The 22,791-nt window shown below is 40.3% G+C and overlaps 1 protein-coding gene and 1 pseudogene across 1 annotated transcript; one reads left to right on the top strand and one right to left on the bottom strand.

The window, feature by feature from the left end:
- Positions 1-227: 227 nt before the first annotated feature.
- CCDC71L (coiled-coil domain containing 71 like) lies at positions 228-1,344 on the top strand. Its single transcript, XM_055420762.2, has one exon. It carries the CDS (start codon positions 498-500, stop codon positions 1,197-1,199), a length of 702 nt encoding a protein of 233 aa, XP_055276737.1. The 5' UTR covers positions 228-497; the 3' UTR covers positions 1,200-1,344.
- A 16,938-nt stretch (positions 1,345-18,282) lies between these two features.
- Positions 18,283-18,650, bottom strand: LOC148778329 (large ribosomal subunit protein eL31 pseudogene; annotated as a pseudogene).
- Between the last annotated feature and the right edge of the window lie 4,141 nt (positions 18,651-22,791).

The raw sequence follows: 22,791 nt of genomic DNA, 5'->3' as shown, positions 1-22,791 counted from the left end.
ACCCCTTACTCTAGACAAGGCACCCTCCCCATATACCCATCCAACTGTTGACTCGTGTTCAAGAGCCACCATCACCCACCCCAGCACCATCTTCCAGAAACTGGCCTCTCCCCCAATAGTCCCCGCCCTCTTCTGAGAGCACCCAATGGGTGGAGTCGGGGCTGCAGTAGGAGGGGCCAAAGGCGGGCACATTTAAAGAAAGGCAGAGGGCGAAAGGAGGCAAGAGAGGAGAAGAAAGAGAAACCAGGGGGGCGAGGCGCCGTCCAATGACAAAGCCCAGGGGTGGGCGCCGGCCGCCATCTTGTACCGGGCGGCAGGATCTTCACCCGCGTCCTCCGCCCTCGGAGGGGGAGGGGCGGCGGCGGCGGAGGCGAGAAAAGTAGCGAGAGACGCGCCGGGCGGGAGGTGCCAGCAGCGGCCGCCGCCGCGGAGCCAAACACGGGCGGGGACGGCGGCGGCAGGACCCGGCGAGCGCGGGCGGCCCCGAGCGGCCTCCGATGCGGCGCAGCGTGAAGAGGCGGCGGCGCCGGCCCCCGGCGGCCCCGGCCGCGGCCGCCCGGGGCGGCGGCTTTAGGGCGGAAGGAGGGGCCGGTCTGGAGGCGCGGGAGGAGAAGGTGGTGTACTCGCGGTCGCAACTGTCGCTGGCCGACAGCACCAAGGCACTGGGCGACGCCTTCAAGCTGTTCATGCCCCGCAGCACGGAGTTCATGAGCTCGGACGCGGAGCTCTGGAGCTTCCTCTGCAGCCTCAAGCACCAGTTCTCCCCGCACATCCTGCGCAGCAAGGACGTCTACGGCTACTCCTCTTGCCGGGCCCTCGTCCCCGACCCCCCGGGGGGCCCCGCCGCCCGCGGCCCGACGCGCAGGCCGGCCCCGAGCGCGGCGGCCAGGAGGAGGCGCCGCGGAGCCCGGGCGCCAGCCGCCCGCCGGAAGAAGCTGCCGCCGCCCCCGCCGCCTGTCCCCGAGGAGAGCTGCCCCGTCGAGCCCGCGGCCGCGGAGCCCTGCTTCGGGGGCCGCACCCTGGAGGAGATCTGGAGGGCGGCCACCCCGACGCTGACCACCTTCCCCACCATCCGCGTCGGCGGCGACGTGTGGGGCGAGCGCAGCCTGGCGGCGGCGCGGCGCAAAGCGCGCCAAGTCCTGCGAGTGAACCTGGAACCCGTGGTGAGGCTCCGCCGCTTCCCGGTGCCCCGGGCGTGACGCGCCGTCCGCGTCACCCTCCCAGCCGGGGACGGAGCTCCCGCCCGGAGGGATGGACAAGTGTCAGTCGAGTGTTTACAGATCCGGCCAGGACCCTGTCCCCTCATGCACTTTACGGGCGAAGAAGTCACCGGATGGTGTCCCCGGGCCCGCGGCACCGCCGTCTGGAACTCCGGGGCAGGTGCGCCCTCCACCCCCTCCCAGTGCCGGGCAGCAGAGGAGACCGCGGGACCCGTGGGGGAGGGCCCTTTGCTTCCGTACCCCGGACTGATACGTCTCCAGGACTGAAGGGGCTGATCCGTTTTCTCCCTTTGGACTCTACCTCACTGGTCTGGAAGTCCTCCGAAGAAGTCGTTATTTTTTCCAAAGGAATTTGGTTTCGTGCTTGTGTAATAAAGCCAGAATCTACTTGCTTTTCACCCCTTGCTCTTCTATCCCGGCCTCCTTCCCAGCCCCTACCCCCGTTTTTTTTTTTTTTTTTTTTTTCAACTGCCACCCCTCTTTCTGGACGAAAGATCGAAACTGTCTGGACGATAGATCGAACCTGTTTTGTGCTGTTGCACCCGTTTGTACTCAGGGTATTCTGAATCCCACTCGTTTCCTAATTTTAACCGGATTCCAAAGCTTTGACCAAGGATATTTTTCAAGCGTATGAAACTTAAGAGTGCAAGGATTTGTATGATTTGAATGCCATGGGCTCAGTGATGACAAAGAGATACAAAGTACAACTATTTCAACATTTCTGAGGTGTTTCTAAAGATTTTATATTGAGATTTAATGTTTATATTTACTGAGCTCCTAAAGAAAATGGTAGAAACTCGTATAAAGTTCTGTTTAGGAAAAGTTGATTTGTTAAATTCTTTTTGATTAAATAAAAATTAAAGTACGTTGAAACCACATGGCTTGTGATAAAGAAAAAATGAGTTACAAAGAACTGGTGTTGGTTAAAGAGATGGATGGAATCCTATTGGAAATGGTTTGGCCTCTTTGTCCTGGTCTAACATACAAATCCAGGAGAAGTTCAAAGGTAACCCTTTTAAAATTGGGAGCCACGTAGGAGAAATGAATGTGTGTAAACCTGGTGATTAAAATGGTAAACAGAATACCCATTAGAGTTCTGAGAACTATTAGCTCTTTAGAGGGGTGGGGGCGTTTCTTGGTATCAAATAACTTGTTGAAGTTACTCTGAGCAAAATAGATCTTTCTCTACTTTGTGTTGAATAGCAGAAAGTGCCCCGACTAATACCCATCACCTTTATAGACATCGTGATATTTGTCTTTTTTCCTCCACGAATATCCTTTTTTATCTTAATTCCATTCATAATTATGTTTGCAGTTACCTGTCTCTGTTGACAGCTGAAGACCACAGGAATCCAATGGGCGATTCACACAGAGTATTGACCCTTCTTATACACTTTTATAATAGCGTTTATACCATATGGCCCAGAGTGGAATTCTTGATTATCCAAGTGCCTTTGGTCATTGGTGGCAGCAAGACTTAATGGTTTTTAGCCAGTGGTGCCACAGCCAGATTTTACTGCAATATCTCTAAAGGGTCAAGTGGTGTTTTTGTACCACAGTTTTTCAAATTTAAGTATTCTGCCATGAAACTACTTACACTGGCTGGAACTTAACATAGGAAGTCCTCAATATTAAGATTTCTCTCTGCTTGGCAGCTTCTTAGGAGAATAGTAAGAGTTGCAATTTTGACTCTTGGGTTCTTAGATTTCAAATAGCATAGCTTTCTGAATTGAATTTTTCAAGTTTAATAGTACATAAGTAGGAGTTTTGTGACTTTTAATTTCAGTGTTCTTGTTTTGTAAAAAAGAAAATTATATATATATATATATTATATACATGACTTGATGCCAGTTTCCCAGTATGCCTCATAATCTTTTATTCACTACTCAATGCGTTGTAACAAACACTGTCACATGAGAAAATAAAAATGAATCATTACTTAGATGATGGAGAGTGTTAAACATTTGATCTCTGTGATAGGAAGCTTATTTTGATTATTAGGTTCCATTGGCAGTTGTATTTCAGATACATAGGGTTTTCTCCCTTCTCTCACTCCCAAATTGTTCATTTTTTTAGTTAACTAGGCCCTAAGAAAAAAACTATGTATTGGTACCACTTACCACTGTATATAGTTTTATAATAACTAAAAAATTCAATGGCCATATTAGAATGTAATTTCAACATACAGCTTATCCAGATAGTTTCCCAGAGGGTTTTGAAATTAAACTTAGCTGGGAGGATAACTGCTCAGCACAAAACTGAAACAACCATTGACACCATGCATTTATTTTAACTGAGATTCTTAACATTTTTTCCCTCATGCCTTGTTACTTTAGTGCACTTGAACTAGCATAGATGCTTCTTTGGATTATCTGGGCTGTCTGATTTCAGTTTGGATCTGATTGCCCATCTTGAATTCAATGTTATTTATCTGATCTGTTTAAAAATCATACCATTTCTAGTTTGTGAAATAGGTGTCAAAAAAGTCTTTATTTTTGCCAAGTGTTCTTTAGCAAAGCCTTTGTTACAACTCCTAAAATGTGAAGAAACAACGAATATAGTTGGCTAGTATATTAATAGGAAAGTGAAAGTATTTTGTGAGTACATTGGGCAGAATGTGAAAAGAAACTTGGCAAGGTGGCCTTTATGGTGAGGCATCCATTTTCTGTCCTCTAAGTCTGTAGTTTAGCTTGTATATAGTTTTTTAAAAGAAATCTCATGACTTGATTCATTCTCTTATAAGATTATCTTATATCTCATATGGCACAAGTAGAGGGAGAAGCTAGGAGGAAGTTGATCACCTCGCTATGCTTTTATTTCATTTTTAACTCTTGAGTGCCTAAATGTGGTGACTGTCACCTCAGCTAACCTTTGAATCTTCCTGATGTCGTTTTTATCTTCCCTGTCAACCAACAACTTAATTTTCCTTCCTGAAACCAGTAATGTCATGATTGTTGAGGGCAAGCTCCGTTGTTGATAGTGCAAAGTGTCGCTGTTGTGGTGTGTATTTATTTTGTCGAAGTTTGAGTACCCTGTTGGACTTGTATAACTAAGCTGGTGGCTGACACCTATTGATTTGCTCCATGCAAATGATAGTACTGTAAAATTCTTCAATAAAGAAACATTAAAATTATTTGAATACAAAAAAACCTGAGCAATTCTGAACTCAAAGCCTTTTGTTGTTTTAAGGGTTGCCACAGCATTCTTTAAATTGATGGTTTTTAGTGGACGTATATACATAATATTTACTTTATTGGTGTGTTTCAAATATTTTTTGATAGCCTGTTATGTCTTAAGTACTTTAGAAGACAATTGTTTGTTAATGGAACTAAATTGTTTCCTTGGACAGTTTGATGTGCATATGATTAAGATTTACAATCTGGTTGTACTCTGCTTTTTAACTTATTAATTGTAAATAAATTTTAGAGAATACACAGTGACTGATTTTTCTAATGATGTTGAAAGTTTTTGAAATGGGATTTTATGTTTGTATGTGAGTTGGAAAGCATCTTGGGATCAATTTTGATTTTTTTTTTTTTTTTATGAACTTAAGACTCCTACCAGTCTTGGGATCTGTGTTTTGTGCTGTCTTAAGGCTCTTTCTGACATCACTTCTTAGATGATCTAGTGAATCTCCAGAATAGTATTTCATGGCCAATCTTGTCATTACCAAAATTTGTCAGCAAAAAAAAAAAAAAAAAAGACTTTAAAGATGCATCAAAATTCAGTTTTGAACCCTGGCCCCAAATCCTCCTGTGGTGGTGATAAAAAGTCTGAAGCTCACATTGTTTCATGGTAGGAAAAAATGTCTAAGTGCCTCCTTGTGAGTAGCAGCGGTAAATGCTGTTTCACAGAATGAGTAAAGCCAGAATTTTCATTAGTCTAGAAGATAGGAGTCGAGTATTACCAAGGGCAGGATTCATAGTACTACTGTGTGACCTGAAGTGCCTGTCAATAATTAGAAGCAGCACAGTGCAGTAAACTGTGAATCCCAGTGCCTGGAGTGGAATTATGGTTTCACCACTCATAATTAGAACTTGAGATAAGTTATGTAAACTATCCATGCTTTAGCTTCCTTAAGTATCATATGTGGTTAGTTTAAAAAAAGGGGATATTAGTTGGGCACATAGGAAATTCTTAATAAATGCTATTAATTAGAGATACCTGTGCTGAGAATATAAATGCTGAGAGTGATTGATCCCCTGGGAATTTACCACCCCAAGAGTACAGTGTGGTCTGGGAAAGCTAAAAGATGGATTGAGATGGTAATTAGTGGGTGAATTGAAGACAGAGGAATCTCGAAATATCTTTAGCCTGCTGACAAACTGTAAAGCAAGAGTTTGGATTAAGTTGACTTACTGGGTTGACCAAAAAATTGGTTCAGGATTTTTTCTGTAAGATGTTGTGGAAAACCCTGAACTAGCTTTTTGGCCAACCCAATACAAAACAGTTTTTACTGTTGGAGTTTTCTTAATCTCTCTTAAAATTTGGGGGGCCTTCTTTAATCATATCTCTGGAAGATAATTCAGATGCACTGTTTTATGTTTTGAACTATCTGAGAATTTATAAAAGTAATAGATTAACGTTGTTGATCTTAGAACTTGCCAGATTTCCTCTCTAAGTTTTCCCTTGGCATAAGTTCAGGAAGGGCTGCTTAAGAACCATGTTACTTTGCATGTACAGAACTAAATTAGAATAAACTCCTGTGAAGTTTATAGTTTGGTTGTTCAAGGAAACAAATGAGTATGATATGTTTGAACAGCAAAAAATTATTACTGAAAGTAAAAATATCTTCACGTTTGAAACATTGACTCACTCATTTGCAGATTTGGGGTCTATAGCCTGTAGTTTAGTTATAATTCTTTTTCTTGTTGTTGTTTAGTCACTAAGTCCAATCTGACCCTTTGCGACCCCATGGACTGTAGCCCACCAGGCTCCTATGTTCAAGGGGTTTCCCAGGCAAGAATACTGGACTGGGTTGCCATTTCCTTGTCCTAGGAATCGTCCCAACCCAGGGATCAAACCCAGGTCTCTTGCACTGTGGGCGGATTCTTTACTGACTGAGCCACAAGGTAGACCTAATTCCTCGTAGCACAAAGATTAGCAGAGCATATTTTAACTTGGTGAGAAAGCTGAGGCTTCAGTATCTGAAGCTGACACAAAGAATTGTGTTAGGTGGAAGTTATCTAGTAGTAAGAAGCTCAAAACAGAGCCTGATTGCTGATTTGATATAAGAATGATGACTTCTCACTGTCCATACTCACTTGTCTTGGTAAATGTCATGCTAAATCATAATCTGAAACATGATAAACATATCCAGAAACCAACTGGAAGGTAATGATAATAACAACAGCAAACACTATGGCTGACCCAGCAAATTTGAATAAATATTCTGTTGGACTCAAAAGAGGACTTCTGCTTCTGAAAGTATTCATAGAAATGTTACACTGAGATTCTTACAAGTACAGAAAGTAAATGTTATATGTATATGTGTGTGTGTATATATACATCTGCCAGGATTTTTAAAGTACATATTATTTGTTTAAATGTTTAGTGGCAAGAATTTAGAAAAAAAGAGTGTGGCTTAGGGTTCAAAACTCTCAGATTAAAATAAATTATTGAAGCATAATACGCATACTAAAAAGTGGTTGTATGAAAAGTATGAGCTCAGCTTGATACAGTTTTGTAAATTCAGTATACTTGGGGAACCAGCACTCAGATTGAAAAAACAAAATCTTTTTTTTTTAATTTTTAAAATAATTTTCAAAATTTTTTATTAGAAAACTGAAATTTGCAATGTATTTATATCACTCACTGAGTACATGGCATTTAAAAACAACATCATTACAGAAAGATAACAAAAATACTAAGTCTTAAAACCTACGGGATATGGAAAATATCCACTGAGGCCTTAAATGTAGTAGACTTTGCATAAAAAGGAAAAGCAATGAGTATAGAAGTATACAGCCGGTTTAAGAAGTTAGTGAAATAAACAGAATAATTGAAAAGAAAGCAACTAATATACACCAGGTATTAATGCAATAAAAATAAAGTTAAATTTGAGAGGCTCAACAGAGTCAAAGCTGTCTTAAAAAGCTTCTCTATAAAGGGAAACATCAGGTAACAACAATCAACAAGAAAAATCTTTCAAATAATACTCAAAATGGGAAACTCTCATAGAAGCATTAAGAATATAAATAATAGAAACAATTTTATGCCTATACATTCGGAGATTAGTTGTCTCGTATACAGGGTTATCGTTACCATCTTTCTAAATTCCATATATATGCGTTAGTATACTGTATTGGTGTTTTTCTTTCTGGCTTATGTCACTCTGTATAATAGGCTCCAGTTTCATCCACCTCATTAGAACTGATTCAAATGTATTCTTTTTAATTGTTGAGTAATACTCCATTGTGTAAATGTACCACAGCTTTCTTATCCATTCGTCTGCAGATGGGCATCTAGGTTGCTTCCATGTCCTGGCTATTATTTGAAAAAACAATCTAACCAGTACCCTCAGAGGATTCTCCTATGCCCCTTTTAATCACTCACCATCTCCCCTCCAAGAGAATCTTTATTTTGACTTCTTACAGCATAGAGAACTTTACCTGTTTTGGGGCTTTCGTTCCGTTCCGTTGCTCAGTCGTGTCCGACTCTATGCGACCCCGTGGACTGTAGCCTACCAGGCTTCTCCATCCATGGGATTCTCCAGGCAAGAATACTGGAGTGGGTTACCGTTTCCTTCTCCAGGGGATCTTCCCGACCCAGGGATCGAACCCAGGTCTTCCTGCATTGGAGGCAGACGCTTTAACCTCTGAGCCACCAGGGAAGCCCTATATACATGGAATTATGTGTCGTGTGCCTAGCTTCTTTCACTGAAAATTATTTGTGAGATTCCTTCATATTATTGTATGTAGAATTACACTGTGAATATTCTACAAAATTTTTACAACTCTTGATGGGCATTTAGGTGGATTTCAATTTAGGGCAATTATGAATAAAGCTTCATTTCAGTGCATGTAAGAGAACATATCCTTTGGTGAAATTTTTTTTTTTTTCCAATATTTGTCTTGGAGTGAGGCTTCCCAGGTGGCTCAGTGGAAAAGAATCTGCCTACCAATGCAGGAGATGCAGGAGACGCAGTTTCGATCCCTGGGTTGGGAAGATCCCCTGGAGGAGGAATAGCAACCCACTCCAGTATTCTTGCCTGGGAAATCACATGAACAGAAGAGCTTGGTGGGCTATAGTCCTTAGGGTTGCAAAGAGTTGGATACAACTTAGCAACTGAGTATACATGGGTGCCTTAGGAGTGAATTTTCTGGGTCACATGCAGTACAAATAATCAGCTTTGGTAGAGGCTGCCAGTTTTCTAAAGTTGTTTATTACTCAGTCGTGTTCAACTCTTTGGGACCCCCATGGACTGCAGCACGCCAGACCTCCCTGTCCTTCACCATCTCCTGGAACCTGCTCAAACTCATGTCCATTGAGTTGGTGATGCCATCCAACCATCTCATTCTCTGTCGTCCCCGTCTCCTCCTGCCTTCGATCTTTCCCAGCATCAGGGTCTTTTCAAACGAGTCAGCTCTTCACATCAGGTGGCTGAAGTATTCTAAAGTGGTTATACCAATTTACACAAACTTTCATAGTCGTATGTGAGTGTCCTAGATATGTCAAATCCTTGCCAACACTTAGTATCTTTAGTCATTTTCATTGTAGCCATCCTGGTGGGTAAACACATGTTTTAAAAAATTAAAAACATTTTAATCCAAGTGATGTGTACATAGTTAAAAAAAAAAACGTAAAATTACATGAGGACTAACAATTATAAAGCCCCACTTTACCCACAAACACTCCTTTTCTAGACTTTTTTTTTAAGTCAAGGTTTTGCAGAATTGGCTAATTTTTTAGGGCAGTTTTAGGTTTACAGGCAAATTCCATAGAAAGTACAGAATTTTGTGCCACTCTAAGTTTCTACAGTTATTAATATCTTGCATTAATAGGAATACATTTATTATAATTGACCCATTTTTTTAATTAAAATTTTTCCTCTAGTTTTATTGAGATGTAATTGACCTACAGCACTGTATAAGTTTAGGGGGTTTCTCTGATAGCTCAGTTGATAAAGAATCCACCTGCAAGGCAGGAGACCCCAGTTTGATTCCTGGGTTGGGAAGATCTGCTGGAGAAGGGATAGGCTACCCACTCCAGTATTCTTGGGCTTCCCTTGTGGCTCAGCTGGTAAAGAATCTGCCCGAAATGCAGGAGACCTGGGTTCAATCCCTGGGTTGGGAAGATCCCCTGGAGAAGGGAAAGGCTACCCACTCCAGTATTCTTGCCTGGAGAATTCCATGGACCATATAGTCCATGTGGTCACAAACAGTCGGACATGACTGAGTGGCTCTCACTTTCACACTGTGTAAGTTTAAGGTGTACAGCAGAATTACTTGACTTACATACATCATGAAATGATTATCACAGCTTAGTGAACTTCATAAGTTTATGCATCATCTTATAGAGAAACAAAATTAAAAGAATAGAGAAAACTATTTTTTCTTGTGATGATAACTCTTAGAATTTACTGTCTCAATAACTTTGATATATAATATACAGCAGTGTTAATTATACTTATCACAGTGTACATTACATCCCGAGTAACTTATAATTTGAGGTTTATAGCGTTTGACTGCCTTTATCCAATTCTGGATTCCTCCAGCCTACCTCCTGTAGCCACAAACCTGATCTTTTTTCTCCCATCAGTTTGTTTACTTTTGCAATATAGTTGACCTATGATTCATGGGGTCACAAAGAGTCAGACACGACTGAGCGACTGAACTGATACTATGTTAGTTCCTATTACACAACACTGATTTAGTATTTCTATGCATTTCTAAATGATCACCATGATAAATCTAATTGCCATCTTTCACCATACAAACATATTATATAAGTATTGACTCTATTTGCCACCCTGTGCACTTCATAGCTGTGACTCATTTGTTTTACCACTGGAAATTTGTATATCTTAATCTTCCTTACCTTTTCCTCTCCTTTGCTCACCTCCCACCCTCTGGCAGCCACTTGTTCTCTGTATCTATAAACCTCTTTCTGCTTTGTTATGTTGGTTTATTTGTTTTACTTTTTACATTTCACAGATAAGGAAAATTGTTTTTGTCTTCCTTTTTAACTCACTTCACTTAGCATAATATCCTCTACAGCATGTTGTCACAAAAGGAAAGATTCTTTTTTTATAGCTGATTAATATTCGATCATATATATACCACAACCTACTTTATGTAATCATCTATTGATGGACACTTAGGCTACTGCCATATTTTGACTATTGTAAATAAGGCAACAATGAACATAGGGATGCATTTATCTTTTCTAGTTAGTGTTTTTGTTTTCTTTGGATTAATACTCAAGAGTAGAATTGCTGGATCATGTAGTAACTCTGGTTTTAATTTTTTGAGGAGTATCTATACTGTTTTCCATAGCAGCTGCACCATTATATTGCCAGCAACAGAATACCAGGATTCCTTTTTCTCCATATCATCACCAACACTTGTTCTTTGTTATATTTTTTTATAATAGTCATTCTGACAATTGTAAGGTGGTAGCTCATTGTGGTTTTGGTTTACTTCTCTTTGATGATGAGTCATATTGAGCATCATTTCATGTGCCTGTTGGCCATCTGTGTGTTTTTGGGAAAATGTGTAGTTTCTCTGCCTATTTTTAATTGTTTGTTAATGTTGAGTTGCATGAACTCTTTATATATTTGGTAATTGATTCCTCATTATATATAGTTTGAAAATATCTTCTCCCATTCAGTAAGCAGCCTTCTCCTTCTGTTGATAGATCATGGCATCCGGTCCCATCACTTCATGGGAAATAGATGGGGAAACAGTGGAAACAGTAGCTGACTTTATTTTTCTGGGCTCCAAAATCACTGCAGATGGTGATTGCGGCCATGAAATTGAAAGACACTTACTCCTTGGAATGAAAGTTATGACCAACCTAGACAGCATATGAAAAAGCAGAGACATTACTTTGTCAACAAAGGTCCATCTAGTCAAGGCTATGGTTTTTCCTGTGGTCATGTATGGATGTGAGAGTTGGACTATAAGGAAAGCTGAGCACTAAAGAATTGATGCTTTTGAACTGTGGTGTTGGAGAAGACTCTTGAGAGTCCCTTGGACTGCAAGGAGATCCAACTAGTCCATCCTAAAGGAAATCAATCCTGAATATTCATTGGAAGGATTGATGCTGACACTGAAACTCCAATACTTTGGCCACCTGATGCGAAGAGTTGACTCATTTGAAAAGACCCTGATGCTGGGAAAGATTGAGGGCAGGAAGAGAAGGGGATGAAAGAGGATGAGATGGTTGGATGGTTTCACCGATTCAATGGACATGGGTTTGGGTGAACTCCAGTAGTTGGTGGTAGACAGGGAGGCCTGGTGTGCTGTGGTTCATGGGATCACAAAGAGTCAGACACGACTGAGCAACTGAACTGAACTGACTGATTCACTGTACAAAATCTTTTTGGTTTTATGTAGTCACATTTGTTATTTTGCTTTTGTTGCCCTTGCCTTAGGAGACATATTAAAAAAATATTACTAAGACTGATGTCAAAGAGCATACTATCTGTTTTCTTCCATAAATTTTATGGCTTCAGGTGTTGCATTTAAGTCTTTAAACTATTTGAATTAATTTTTGTATATGGTGTGAGAAATGGCCTAGTTTGACTCTTTTTCATGTAAATGTCTAGTTTTTCCAAGAGCATTTATTAAAGAAATTGCCTTTCCCTCATTGTATTTTTTTGCCTTTGTCATAGATTAATTGCCCATTTAAGTGTGGGTTCATTTCTGCACTCTTTATTTTGTTCCATAGTGTGTGTGCTTTGCTGTTGGGTTTTTTTGGTCAGTACCACATTGTTTGATTACTATAGCTTTGTAGTATAGTTCACAATCAGGGAGCATGATACCCCCAGCTTTGTTCTTCTTTTTCATGATTGTTTTGATCATTCAGAGTCTTTTGCGTTTCCATACAAACTCTGTGAAATATGCCATTGGTATTAATATTTTGATAGGGATTTTATTGAATCTTTAGATTGCTTTGGGTAGTATGGTCATTTTAACAATATTGTTTTTCCAATCCATGAATACAGTAGATCCTTCTATCTGTACATATTCAGTTTCTTTAACCAATGTCTTATAGTTTTCTGAGTACAGCTGTTTTGCCTCCATAGTTAGATTTATTCCTAGGTATTTTATTCTTTTTGATGTGATCATAAATGGAATTATTTTCTTAATTTCTTTTTCTGATAGTTTGTTGTTAGTATATAGAAATGCAACACATTTATGTATATTAATTTTGTATCCTGCAATTTTGCCAAATCCATTGATGAACTCTATTAGTTTCTTGGTGGTGTCTTTAGGATTTTCTATGTTTAATATTATGTCATCTGCAAACAGTGACAGTTTTACTTCTTAACAATTTGGATTCCTTCTATTTCTTTTTCTTATTTGATTGTTGGGGCTAGGACAGGATGGCCCATTACTGACACATTATTATTAACTAACACTAGGGTTTACTTTTTCTGTTATACAGTTTCATAAGTTTTGACAAACACATAATGTCAGGTATCCACCATTTTAGTATCATATAGAATAATTTCACTGCCCTGAAAAGCCTCTGTGCGCTAGGTATTCATCACTTCCTCTCTCCCCCTGAACCTTGGCAACCACTGCTTTTTTTCTGTTTATATAGCTTTGCCTTTTTCAAAATGTCATGTAATTAGAATCATAAAGTATGTAGTTTTGTCAGATTGCCTTCTTTCACTTAGAAATATGTATTAATGTTTAAGTTTCCTTCATATCTTTTAGATAGCTTCCTTCTCTCATCCTATCTCCCCTCCCTTCTTTTTTTTTCACTGATGGAGTTTATTTTAAAACTCAGATTTAGGTTTGGAAAACTTGACTGAAAAGTACAAAGAGTTTCCATGTACCTCTCTATCCCTGCCACCCCCCGCCCAACATACACACTCACACAGTTTCCCCTATTATTAACATCTTGCATTAGTGTAGTGCATCCCCCTATGTTTCCATTTATTCATCTCTCTGCCCTGAGTTCTTGGCAACACTGGCCTTTTACTGACTCCATAGTTTGAGGCTACGCTTAGAACCATTTCAGATTTTTATTCGTTTGTTATCTTCATGATTCTAGATAATGTACAGTAGTGCTGTTTATTGATTTATCAAATTGTGTACCATCTACTGACTTCCTATATGAAGATGAGACATAGTTCACTTATACCGCCTTTATTCTCTCTCCTCTCCTCTTCTCCAGGTATACTGATATTACTGAATTCCTATCTTTCTTACTGCTTTAGTCAGAGTCCAACCAGAAAATGATTCATTATAGGTATTTAAACAGTTACTAGGTGATGGGAGATCCCAGAGCAAAAAAATGATGGTGACCAGGAGTTAGTATCACCAGAAAGTGTTTCTACCCCAGGGCTAGAGAAATAAAGAATTGTGCCTAGTAGGAAATGGGATCACAGGAGAAGGGGCTGCCCAGGAAGGAGCTAGATTCTGGGCTTATTCCTCCCTTCCTTTCTGCAGTCAACTGGAAGCCGGTTGGCAAAGAACCTAGGAAATATAGTTTGTAGTACTCTTGCTTGGAAAATCCCATGGACAGAGGAGCCTGGTAGGCTGCAGTCCATGGGGTTGCTAAGAGTCAGACATGACTGAGTGAATTCACTTTCACTTTTCATTTTCATGCATTGGAGAAGGAAATGGCAGTCCACTTCAGTGTTCTTGCCTGGAGAATCCCAGGGATGGGGCAGCCTGGTGGGCTGCCGTCTATGGGGTTGCACAGAGTTGGACACGACTGAAGCGACTTAGCAGCAGCAGCAGCAGCAGGAGAAATGCAGAAACTGGATCTGAGGGCAAAAAGGCACAATGGATAAAGTTCAAATGTGTATTCAGTTCAGTCACTCAGTCGTGACTGACTCTTTGCGACCCCATGAATCACAGCACACCAGGCCTCCCTGTCCATCACCAACTCCCGGAGTTCACTCAAACTCATGTCCACAGAGTCGGTGATGCCATCCAGCCATCTCATTCTCTGTCGTCCCCTTCTCCTCCTGCCCCCAATCCCTCCCAGCATCAAAGTCTTTTCCAGTGAGTCAACTCGTCACATGAGGTGGCCAAAGTATTGGAGTTTCAGCTTTAGCATCAGTCCTTCCAATGAACACCCAGGACTGATCTCCTTTAGAATGGACTGGTTGGATCTCCTTGCAGTCCAAGGGAATCTCAAGAGTCTTCTCCAGCACCACAGTTCAAAAGCATCAATTCTTCGGCGCTCAGCTTTTTTCACAGTGCAATCTCACATCCATACATGACCACTGGAAAAACCATAGCCTTGATTAAATGGACCTTGGTTGGCAAAGTAATGTCTCTGCTTTTTAATATGTTTTCTAGGTTGGTCATAACTTTCCTTCCAAGGAGTAAGCATCTTTTAATTTCATGGCTGCAATCAGCATCCACAGTGATTTTGGAGCCCCCAAAAATAAAGTCTGACACTGTTTCCCCATCTATTTCCCATGAAGTGATGGGACCAGATGCCATGATCTTAGTTTTCTGAATGTTGAACTTCAAGCCAACTTTTTCACTCTCCTCTTTCACTTTCATCAAGAGGCTTTTGAGTTCCTCTTCACTTTCCGCCATAAGGGTGGTGTCATCTGCATATCAGATGTGTATTAGTCAGGGTTCTACAAAGAAACAGTATAAATATGACTTAGCTCACACAATTATGGAGGCTGAGAAGTCCAGACCCAGGAAGCCAATGGTATCAGTTCAGTTCAGTTCAGTTGCTCAGTCGTGTCCGACTCTCCGCGACCCCATGAATCACAGCACACCAGGCCTCCCTGTCCATCACCAACTCCCGGAGTACACTCAAACTCATGTCCACAGAGTCGGTGATGCCATCCAGCCATCTCATTCTCTGTCGTCCCCTTCTCCTCCCACCCCCAACCTTTCCCAGCATCAGAGTCTTTTCCAGTGAGTATAGTTCTAGTCTAAATCTAAAGGCCCCCAAAGCAGGAGACTGATAGTGTAATTTCCATTTCAAGTCTAAGTCTGAAGGTAGGAGAAGACCAATATTTTGAAGAAAGTCAGGCAGAGACAGTGAATTGTTTCTTACTCAGTCTTTTACTCTGCTGAACTCTTTATCAGATTAGATGAGGCCCACTGAGCTATTTTAAATCCTAAAGATGATGCTTTTAAAGTGCTGCACTCAATATAAAAGCAAATTTGGAATACTCAGCAGTGGCCAGAGGATTAGAAAAGCTGTTTTCATTCCAATCCCAAAGGAGGGAAATGCCAAAGAATGTTCAAACTACCTCACAATTGCACTCATTTCACATGCTAGCAAGGTAATGCTCAAAATCTTTCAAGCTAGGCTCCAACAGTCCAAGGACTGAAAACTTCCAGATATACAAGCTGGATTTAGAAAAGGCAGAGGAACCAGAGTTCAATTTTCCAACATCTGTTGGATCATAGAAAAAGCAAGGGAATTCCAGAAAAACATCTATTTCTGTTTCATCAGCTATGCTAAAGCCTTTGACTGTGTGGATCACAACAAACTGTGGAAAATTCTGAAAGAGACTGGAATACCAGACCACCTTACCTGCCTCCTGAGAATCCTGTATGCAGGTCAAGAAGCAACACTTAGGACCACACGTGGAACAATTGACTGGTCAAAACTGGGAAAGGAGTACATCAAGGCTGTATATTGTCACCCTGCTTATTTAACTTATATGCAGAGTACATCATGTGAAATGCCAGGCTGGATGAATCCCAAGCTGGAATCAAGATTGCCGGGAGAAATACCAATAACCTCAGATGTGCAGACAACACCACCCAAAGGCAGAAAGCAAAGAGGAACTAAAGAGCCTCTTGAAGGTGAAAGAGAAGAGTGAAAAATCTGGCTTAAAACTCAGCATTTATAAAACGAAGATCATGGCATCCTGTCCCATCACCTGATGGCAAATAGATGGGGGAAAAAAACGGAAACAGTGACAGATTTTATTTTCTTGGGCTCCAAAATCACTGTGGACAGTGACTGCATCATGAAATTAAAGGACGCTTGCTCCTTGGAAGAAAAGCTGTAACAGACCTAGACAGCGATATTAAAAAGCAGAGGCATCATTTTGCCAACAAAAGTCCATCTAGTCAAAGCTATGGTTTTTCCAGTAGTCATGTACAGTTTTGAGTGTTGGACCATAAAGAAGGCTGAATGCCAAAGAATTGATGCTTTCAAAATGCGGTGCTACAGAAGACTCTTGAGAGTCTCTTGAAGGGCAAGGAGATCAAACCAGTCAATCCTAAAGGAAATCAGTCCTGAATATTCATAGGAAGGACTGATGCTGAAGTTAAACTCCAATACATTGGCCACCTGATGCAAAGAGCCGACTCATTGGAAAAGACCCTGATTCTGGGAAAGAATGAGGGCAGGAGGAGAAGGGGGCAGCAGAGGATGAGATGGTTGGGTGGCATCATTGACTCAATGGACAAGAGTTTGAGCAAACTCCAGGAGATAATGAAGGCTGTGGAGGCTTGGCTTGCTGCAATCCATGGGGTCACAAGGAATCAGATATGACTGAATGACTGAGCAGTAACACTGACATTTCAGAGGGCAGTCTGCTTTACTCTGTCTACTGATTCAAATGTTACTCTTATCCAGAAACATCACCACAGATGCACCAGAAATAATGTTTAACCAAATATCTGGGCCCTCTGTGGCCTAGCCAAGTTGAAACATAAAATTAACTATCACATTATGTAATTTTAAACTAGGTACATAAATCTCTTACTTGTTCTATCATTTCTTACCTCCTACATTGTAAGGTGTCTCCCTTATCCTTTGTGCAATTTTTATTTCTCCTCCACCTAGTATCAGCTTGGTACTTCTTTCATTGTTGTCAGCATTTTATTCTTCCCTGCAATCAAGTCTTTTTTTTTAATTGTGCTGAGTTTAATTTTAAAAATTGAAAACCGATAAATGATTTCTATTCTTATGACTGTGTAAATAGCATTCAAATCTTAGAATTACTAATCCATGTTTGCAACACTTGTACCTCTTGAATGAGGACATCCTTAGTGTCAAGGTGAAATGGATTCTTTTTCACTATATGTCATCAATGCTTTAAAACATGCCATGTTTTGGTTGGTTCATTCAGACTAAGACCATCTTGTGGATATTTTTCTTTTTTTGGCCTCCAAGCTTTTTTAATAAGAAATTTTTCTATTATCTTGGTCTGTTTCAATTAAAGTCTGGATTGTGCCAGAGAATGGATAATCTGGAGATGTCCCCAACCCCTATTTTCATAGAAGACTAGTACATTACATTCCAAGTGGCCCCCAGCCTCACTACTGTCATCAATAGGGCTTCCAAAGGGGATCTCTTTATGGCATTTAATTCATGTCAGGGTGTAAACACCTTGCTTTCAGGTTGCATTTTGCAGATTTTGTTAGTAACCTTTAAGAAAAGTTACTGTTAAGCGTTAGCTTCATGTAAACCAGGACTAAAAACACCTCATGGGGCCACTACAAGTAAGCGAACTAAAAAGGAACTGTACATGTTTAACTAAATCTAAGACTATGAAATAAATCATTTTAGTTTGTTAAAATGTGAAAAATAGCAGTTAACTTCTACATGCCAGTTTCTGGAAAACTGTTTATCTTAAAATCAACAAGACATGCATATAAAAGCATTAACATTAATACCCCCCAGTGTCCCAACTATAGTTGGGATAGTCATTCTCAAGCCAGCTTGCACTTCAAAAACACCTTAGAACACCTGCCTAGTTCCTGTCCAAATATTCAGAAACACCAGGGACTGGGGAGAAGAGGCTCACGTACAGTACTTAGGAAACACTCTCTAGATGATCCTGTAGCTGGAAACCGCTTAAAGATACGCAAGCCTTCATGTTGGAACTTGAAAAGGAAAATCGAGATGTAAAGGCAGTTCTATAACTTTATTCAATAATCAACAGTTAATTCTTTTCCACATTAACTGTCTGTGGATTTTTAAAAGTGGTGACAGACAGGTATGTAGGTAACCAACATGTAAAGCTTGTTTGGTCAGTCTTCATCCTCATTACTTTTTCTGGACAACCACATATGGTTACAGTATGGGACATTCCTTATTCCTTTGGCCCAGTAGCGCTTGGTATCAATGTGCACATCTGGAGTTCCTATCTCCTTCATGGCAAATGTCTAGATTTCTTTATGTGCCCAAGGGGCCTGCTTCTTGAACCCCACTCCATGGATGCACTTGTGAATTTTGGTTGTATATTCTCTGGTCACCACCTTGTTGATGGAGGACCAGCTTCTTTTCACCACCCTCCTTTGCAGGAGCCATCTTGCTGGGCCCTGCTTGGGCCCAGCGATTTTCCATCTTATGGATATTTTTTTTCTTCCTTGATTTTCTAACTGCTCTTTGTTTCCTTGCACTCTTTTAATGTTCTCAAATCATGCTATCTATGAAGTCATCTTCTTTTCCTCCTAGAGTTGTCTCATTTCTTCTCTTCTCCTGCCCCAGTTTATTACACTGATGATGATAGTCCTGCTTCTTAGCTTTCATCCTGAAGTATTCCTTCACTGCTGTCCTGATTTGATTCCATGTTTCATGGTAACATGACTACCTGGAAAGATAGGGAGTGTTTAAGATCATGGGCTCTAGAGTCAGACAGAGTGCCCAGGCTTAGATCTTAGTTCTACAACTTACCAATAACATAGGTAACTTATTTGGCTCCTTTATAACTCAATCTCCTATTCTATAAGGTAGTAATAGTATATTCTTCATAGGATTGTCGTGTGGTTAAACGGAATAATACATGAACAAGACTCAGCACAAGATTCTGGCATAAAATAAGCACTTAGTAAATGTTAGCTATTATTAATTATCTGCTTTATTTATTTCTCTTCTCCATCTTTTGCTAGAGTACATCCTCAGTTGACTTCCTAATCATGAGTGAATACAAACATTCTGAAGTTGTGCAAATCTGAAATATCTTTATTCTGCTCTCACACTTAATTGACAGTTTTGACAAGTTTAGAATTCTAGGTTGTGATGACTCATTGCCTACATAACCCCAGATTTTACCACTGTTGGAACTATCATATCTACTTTCTATAGTATTTCTGACTCATATTGTCACTTTTACCTTATTTTATTCTTTTGAAATGATTCACTAAGTTCAACTCACACTCAAAGCAAGGGGAACTAGGCCCCACTCTTGGAGAACCTAAGAGAATGTGTGAACATATTTTAAGCCAACATGGTCTGCCCTCTGGTACCAAGTTATTTACATTCATCTGACATGCGAAATATCCTCAGCTCATAACGAGCAACCTCAAAGTCCCAGACCTTTATAACATCAGCTCAGTGTCCAGGATGATTCATCAAAATTCGGTCCAGGTATGAATGAGACTCCTTAGGGGCAATTTTTTTTTAAACTTAAAAAAATTTTTTTTTTTTTTAACCCTGCTGCAGTGCATGTAGGATCTTAGTTCCCAGACCAGGGATCAAACACACACTCTCTGCACTGGAAGGGCCGAGTCTTAACCACTGGACCACCAGGGAAGTTCACTCAGGTGCAATTTCTTAAGCATAGGTCCTTGAGTACACTTCCTCTCAATCCAAATACTGTACTTAAAGGTACAACCAACACAGGCATAGACTAATCAGAATAGACACTGCTTTTCAAAAAGAAGGAAGTGAAGAGGTACTCAAAGGTCACTGATCCATAGCAAATCTGAAATTCAGCTGACACAGGTTGACTCTTCCTTCATTGGGATGCAAACCTTGAGAATCATTTTCCATAGCTCCAGCTCTACCCTCTGGGCTGTTGATTTCATCCTTTGAGTCATTTTTCCTTTTTTATGGAGGATAGCCTATATCTGCAGCAGCATAGTTGTCTCAGTTTACTAATTGTAGTAATTTATGGCTGCAGAGCACTTTTTCACTGTGCTGTCTCCATGCTTTTAAGCAAGCTCTTCTCTATCCTGGGCTTCTGCTAAGACTCATGAGTAACAACATTCTTCTCAACTACCAGTTATATAGTAATATACAGTTTACTTTGCTTTATGAAAGTATGCTTATATTGCAGAATATTTGGATTCTGCTGTGATTCATGGGGTTGCAAAGAGTCGGACATGACTGAGCAACAGAACTGAACTGAACTGAAATGAACTGAAGACTCTAATTCCTTTAGGAGACTTTCCCGGCATCTTTTCTCAAATGTCATGCGTTCAATTCTGTTCTTAATAATTTTGTCTTTGATAAGGGCTGTATCATTAGTGTTATCTGTACGATCAAATATGAAACTATATTTCAGTGGTATTCACTAAAATGCAAGTAGTATCAGTTAGAAGTGCATTCAGCTACAAAGTAACAGAAAGCCTGCGGCCAGTGACTTAAACAAAAAGAGAGATCTTCTTGGCACCCTTGGGTTTGTCTGATTCTCTCCATTTTTCTCACCTCCCAGCCCCATCAGCAGTGAGAATCTGATTAGTCTGTAAGTCTCTAGCAGGTATGAATACAGACTATCTCACTGGATAACCTTTGTGCTGTGCTGTGGGTAGGATAAGAGGGTTAGTTCTGACAGAAGCATCTGGTTTGTGGGACCATAGAGCAGTGTCTGTGCACCTCTTTTGAAAGGGGCAGGATAAATTTCAAACACTTAGGGGCTTGAAGGCTGATGTGTTTTTGGTCATCTTCATCCATTTACCAAACTAACGTAAACTTTATGGTAAAGAAAGTGGGGTTTGTGTGTCCTTTGCAGATTGGAATTCTTGTCCTAGTTTTGAGTATTTTACCAATAATTTGTGGATTACCTAAAAATATAGGAGTTGGGCCTTAGAATCTCAGCACTTTGTGGTTCTGATGGGGGTGGGAGTGGGAGGGTCAGATTGTACTCTGAGAAACTCTGCCTTAGAAAGTTTTATCCCTTTAGATTTTCAAAGCACTGTATGCAACCTGGTTAGCAAAGCTCTGGAAAGTGTTTATAAGTATAAATTTAGTGCTTTTTTTGAGATCTGAATCTTATTCTCCACCTTTTCATTACCTTTCAATGTTTTTTCCCTTTAGATCTTTACTTCCTTTGCATTATTCCATTAGGCATTTGACCAAACTTATCAAATAAACTTTTCCTCAAATTTAATATGAACATTTGGAACAGCACTGACAAGTTCAATATCCAAATATTTTATGGTCTCTGGTAGAAGTTGGTTCTCTCTGTGGAAGATGAATAAATAAACTAATGTCATTTTTGGTCCCAAGTGAAAATATCTTCTTTATTGATCAGAAGATAAATGTGCAATGGAACATGCTTGATACCACAAGGAGGAACAAGAAGATTAGGTATATAAATTATATTCCATTTGTGTCATCAAAAAAAAAAGATAAACTATTTTTACTTGATAAGTGAGGATAAGATGTGCTTTAAGAATAAAAGGGAAGACAGACATAAGATCAGATAAAAGTTAAACAATAAAATATTTTTCCCCCAAGGGCAGCAAGGAGTTATGAGATAGACCATAATCTGTAAATTTTGTACTAAAAATGTTGCTGCTAATCAGATTATATGAGTTATCTTAAAAAATTTTACTTTGTGTAGTACTGTTATTCCTTTGTTCTTCAAAGGTGAAGACATCTCTTCTTTCTGCTTTTAACATGAAATTAAAAGACATTTCCCCCCTATATTTCCTTCTTGCCATCTTAAAGCTGAGCTATAAAAAGGTCTTTTGTGTATTCATTCTTTTCTTTCCATCCTTTGTACAAAACCAAAGGATTGGGAATAATGTTTACTATTGTTAACCCAAGCCCAGTTCAGTTCAGTTCAGTTCAGTCACTCAGTCGTGTCCGACTCTTTGCGACCCCATGAATCACAGCACGCCAGGCCTCCCTGTCCATCACAACTCTCGGAGTTCACTCAAACTCATCTCCATCGAGTCGGTGATGCCATCCAGCCATCTCATTCTCTGTTGTCCCCTTCTCCTCCTGCCCCCAATCCCTCCCAGTATCAGACTCTTTTCCAGTGAGTCAACTCGTCACATGAGGTGGCCAAAGTATCGGAGTTTCAGCTTTAGCATCAGTCCTTCCAATGAACACCCAGGATTGATCTCCTTTAGAATGGACTGGTTGGATCTCCTTGCAGTCCAAGGGACTCTCAAGAGTGTACTCCAGCACCACAGTTCAAAAGCATCAATTCTTAGGCGCTCAGCTTTCTTTACAGTCCACCTCTCACATCCACACATGACCATTGGAAAAACCATAGCCTTGACTAGACGGACCTTGGTTGACAAAGTAATGTCTCTGCTTTTTAATATATTATCAAGGTTGGTCATAACTTTCCTTCCAAGGAGTAAGCATCTTTTAATTTCATGGCTGCAATCAGCATCTGCAGTGATTTTGGAGTCCAAAAAAATAAAGTCTGACATTGTTTCCACTGTTTTCCCATCTATTTCCCATGAAGTGATGGGACCAGATGCCATGATCT

The sequence above is a fragment of the Moschus berezovskii genome, chromosome 3 (assembly GCF_049115385.1).
Source record: "Moschus berezovskii isolate FMDL1 chromosome 3, NW_MosBer_1.0, whole genome shotgun sequence".
In the NCBI taxonomy this organism is placed as follows: domain Eukaryota; kingdom Metazoa; phylum Chordata; class Mammalia; order Artiodactyla; family Moschidae; genus Moschus; species Moschus berezovskii.
Note: the sequence above shows the minus strand (reverse complement) of the source record. Positions and strands in the feature narration are given on the sequence as shown.

Coding starts and splice junctions, on each gene's coding strand:
- CCDC71L (XM_055420762.2), top strand. CDS start 498: ATGCGGCGCAGCGTGAAGAGGCGGCGGCGCCGGCCCCCGGCGGCCCCG.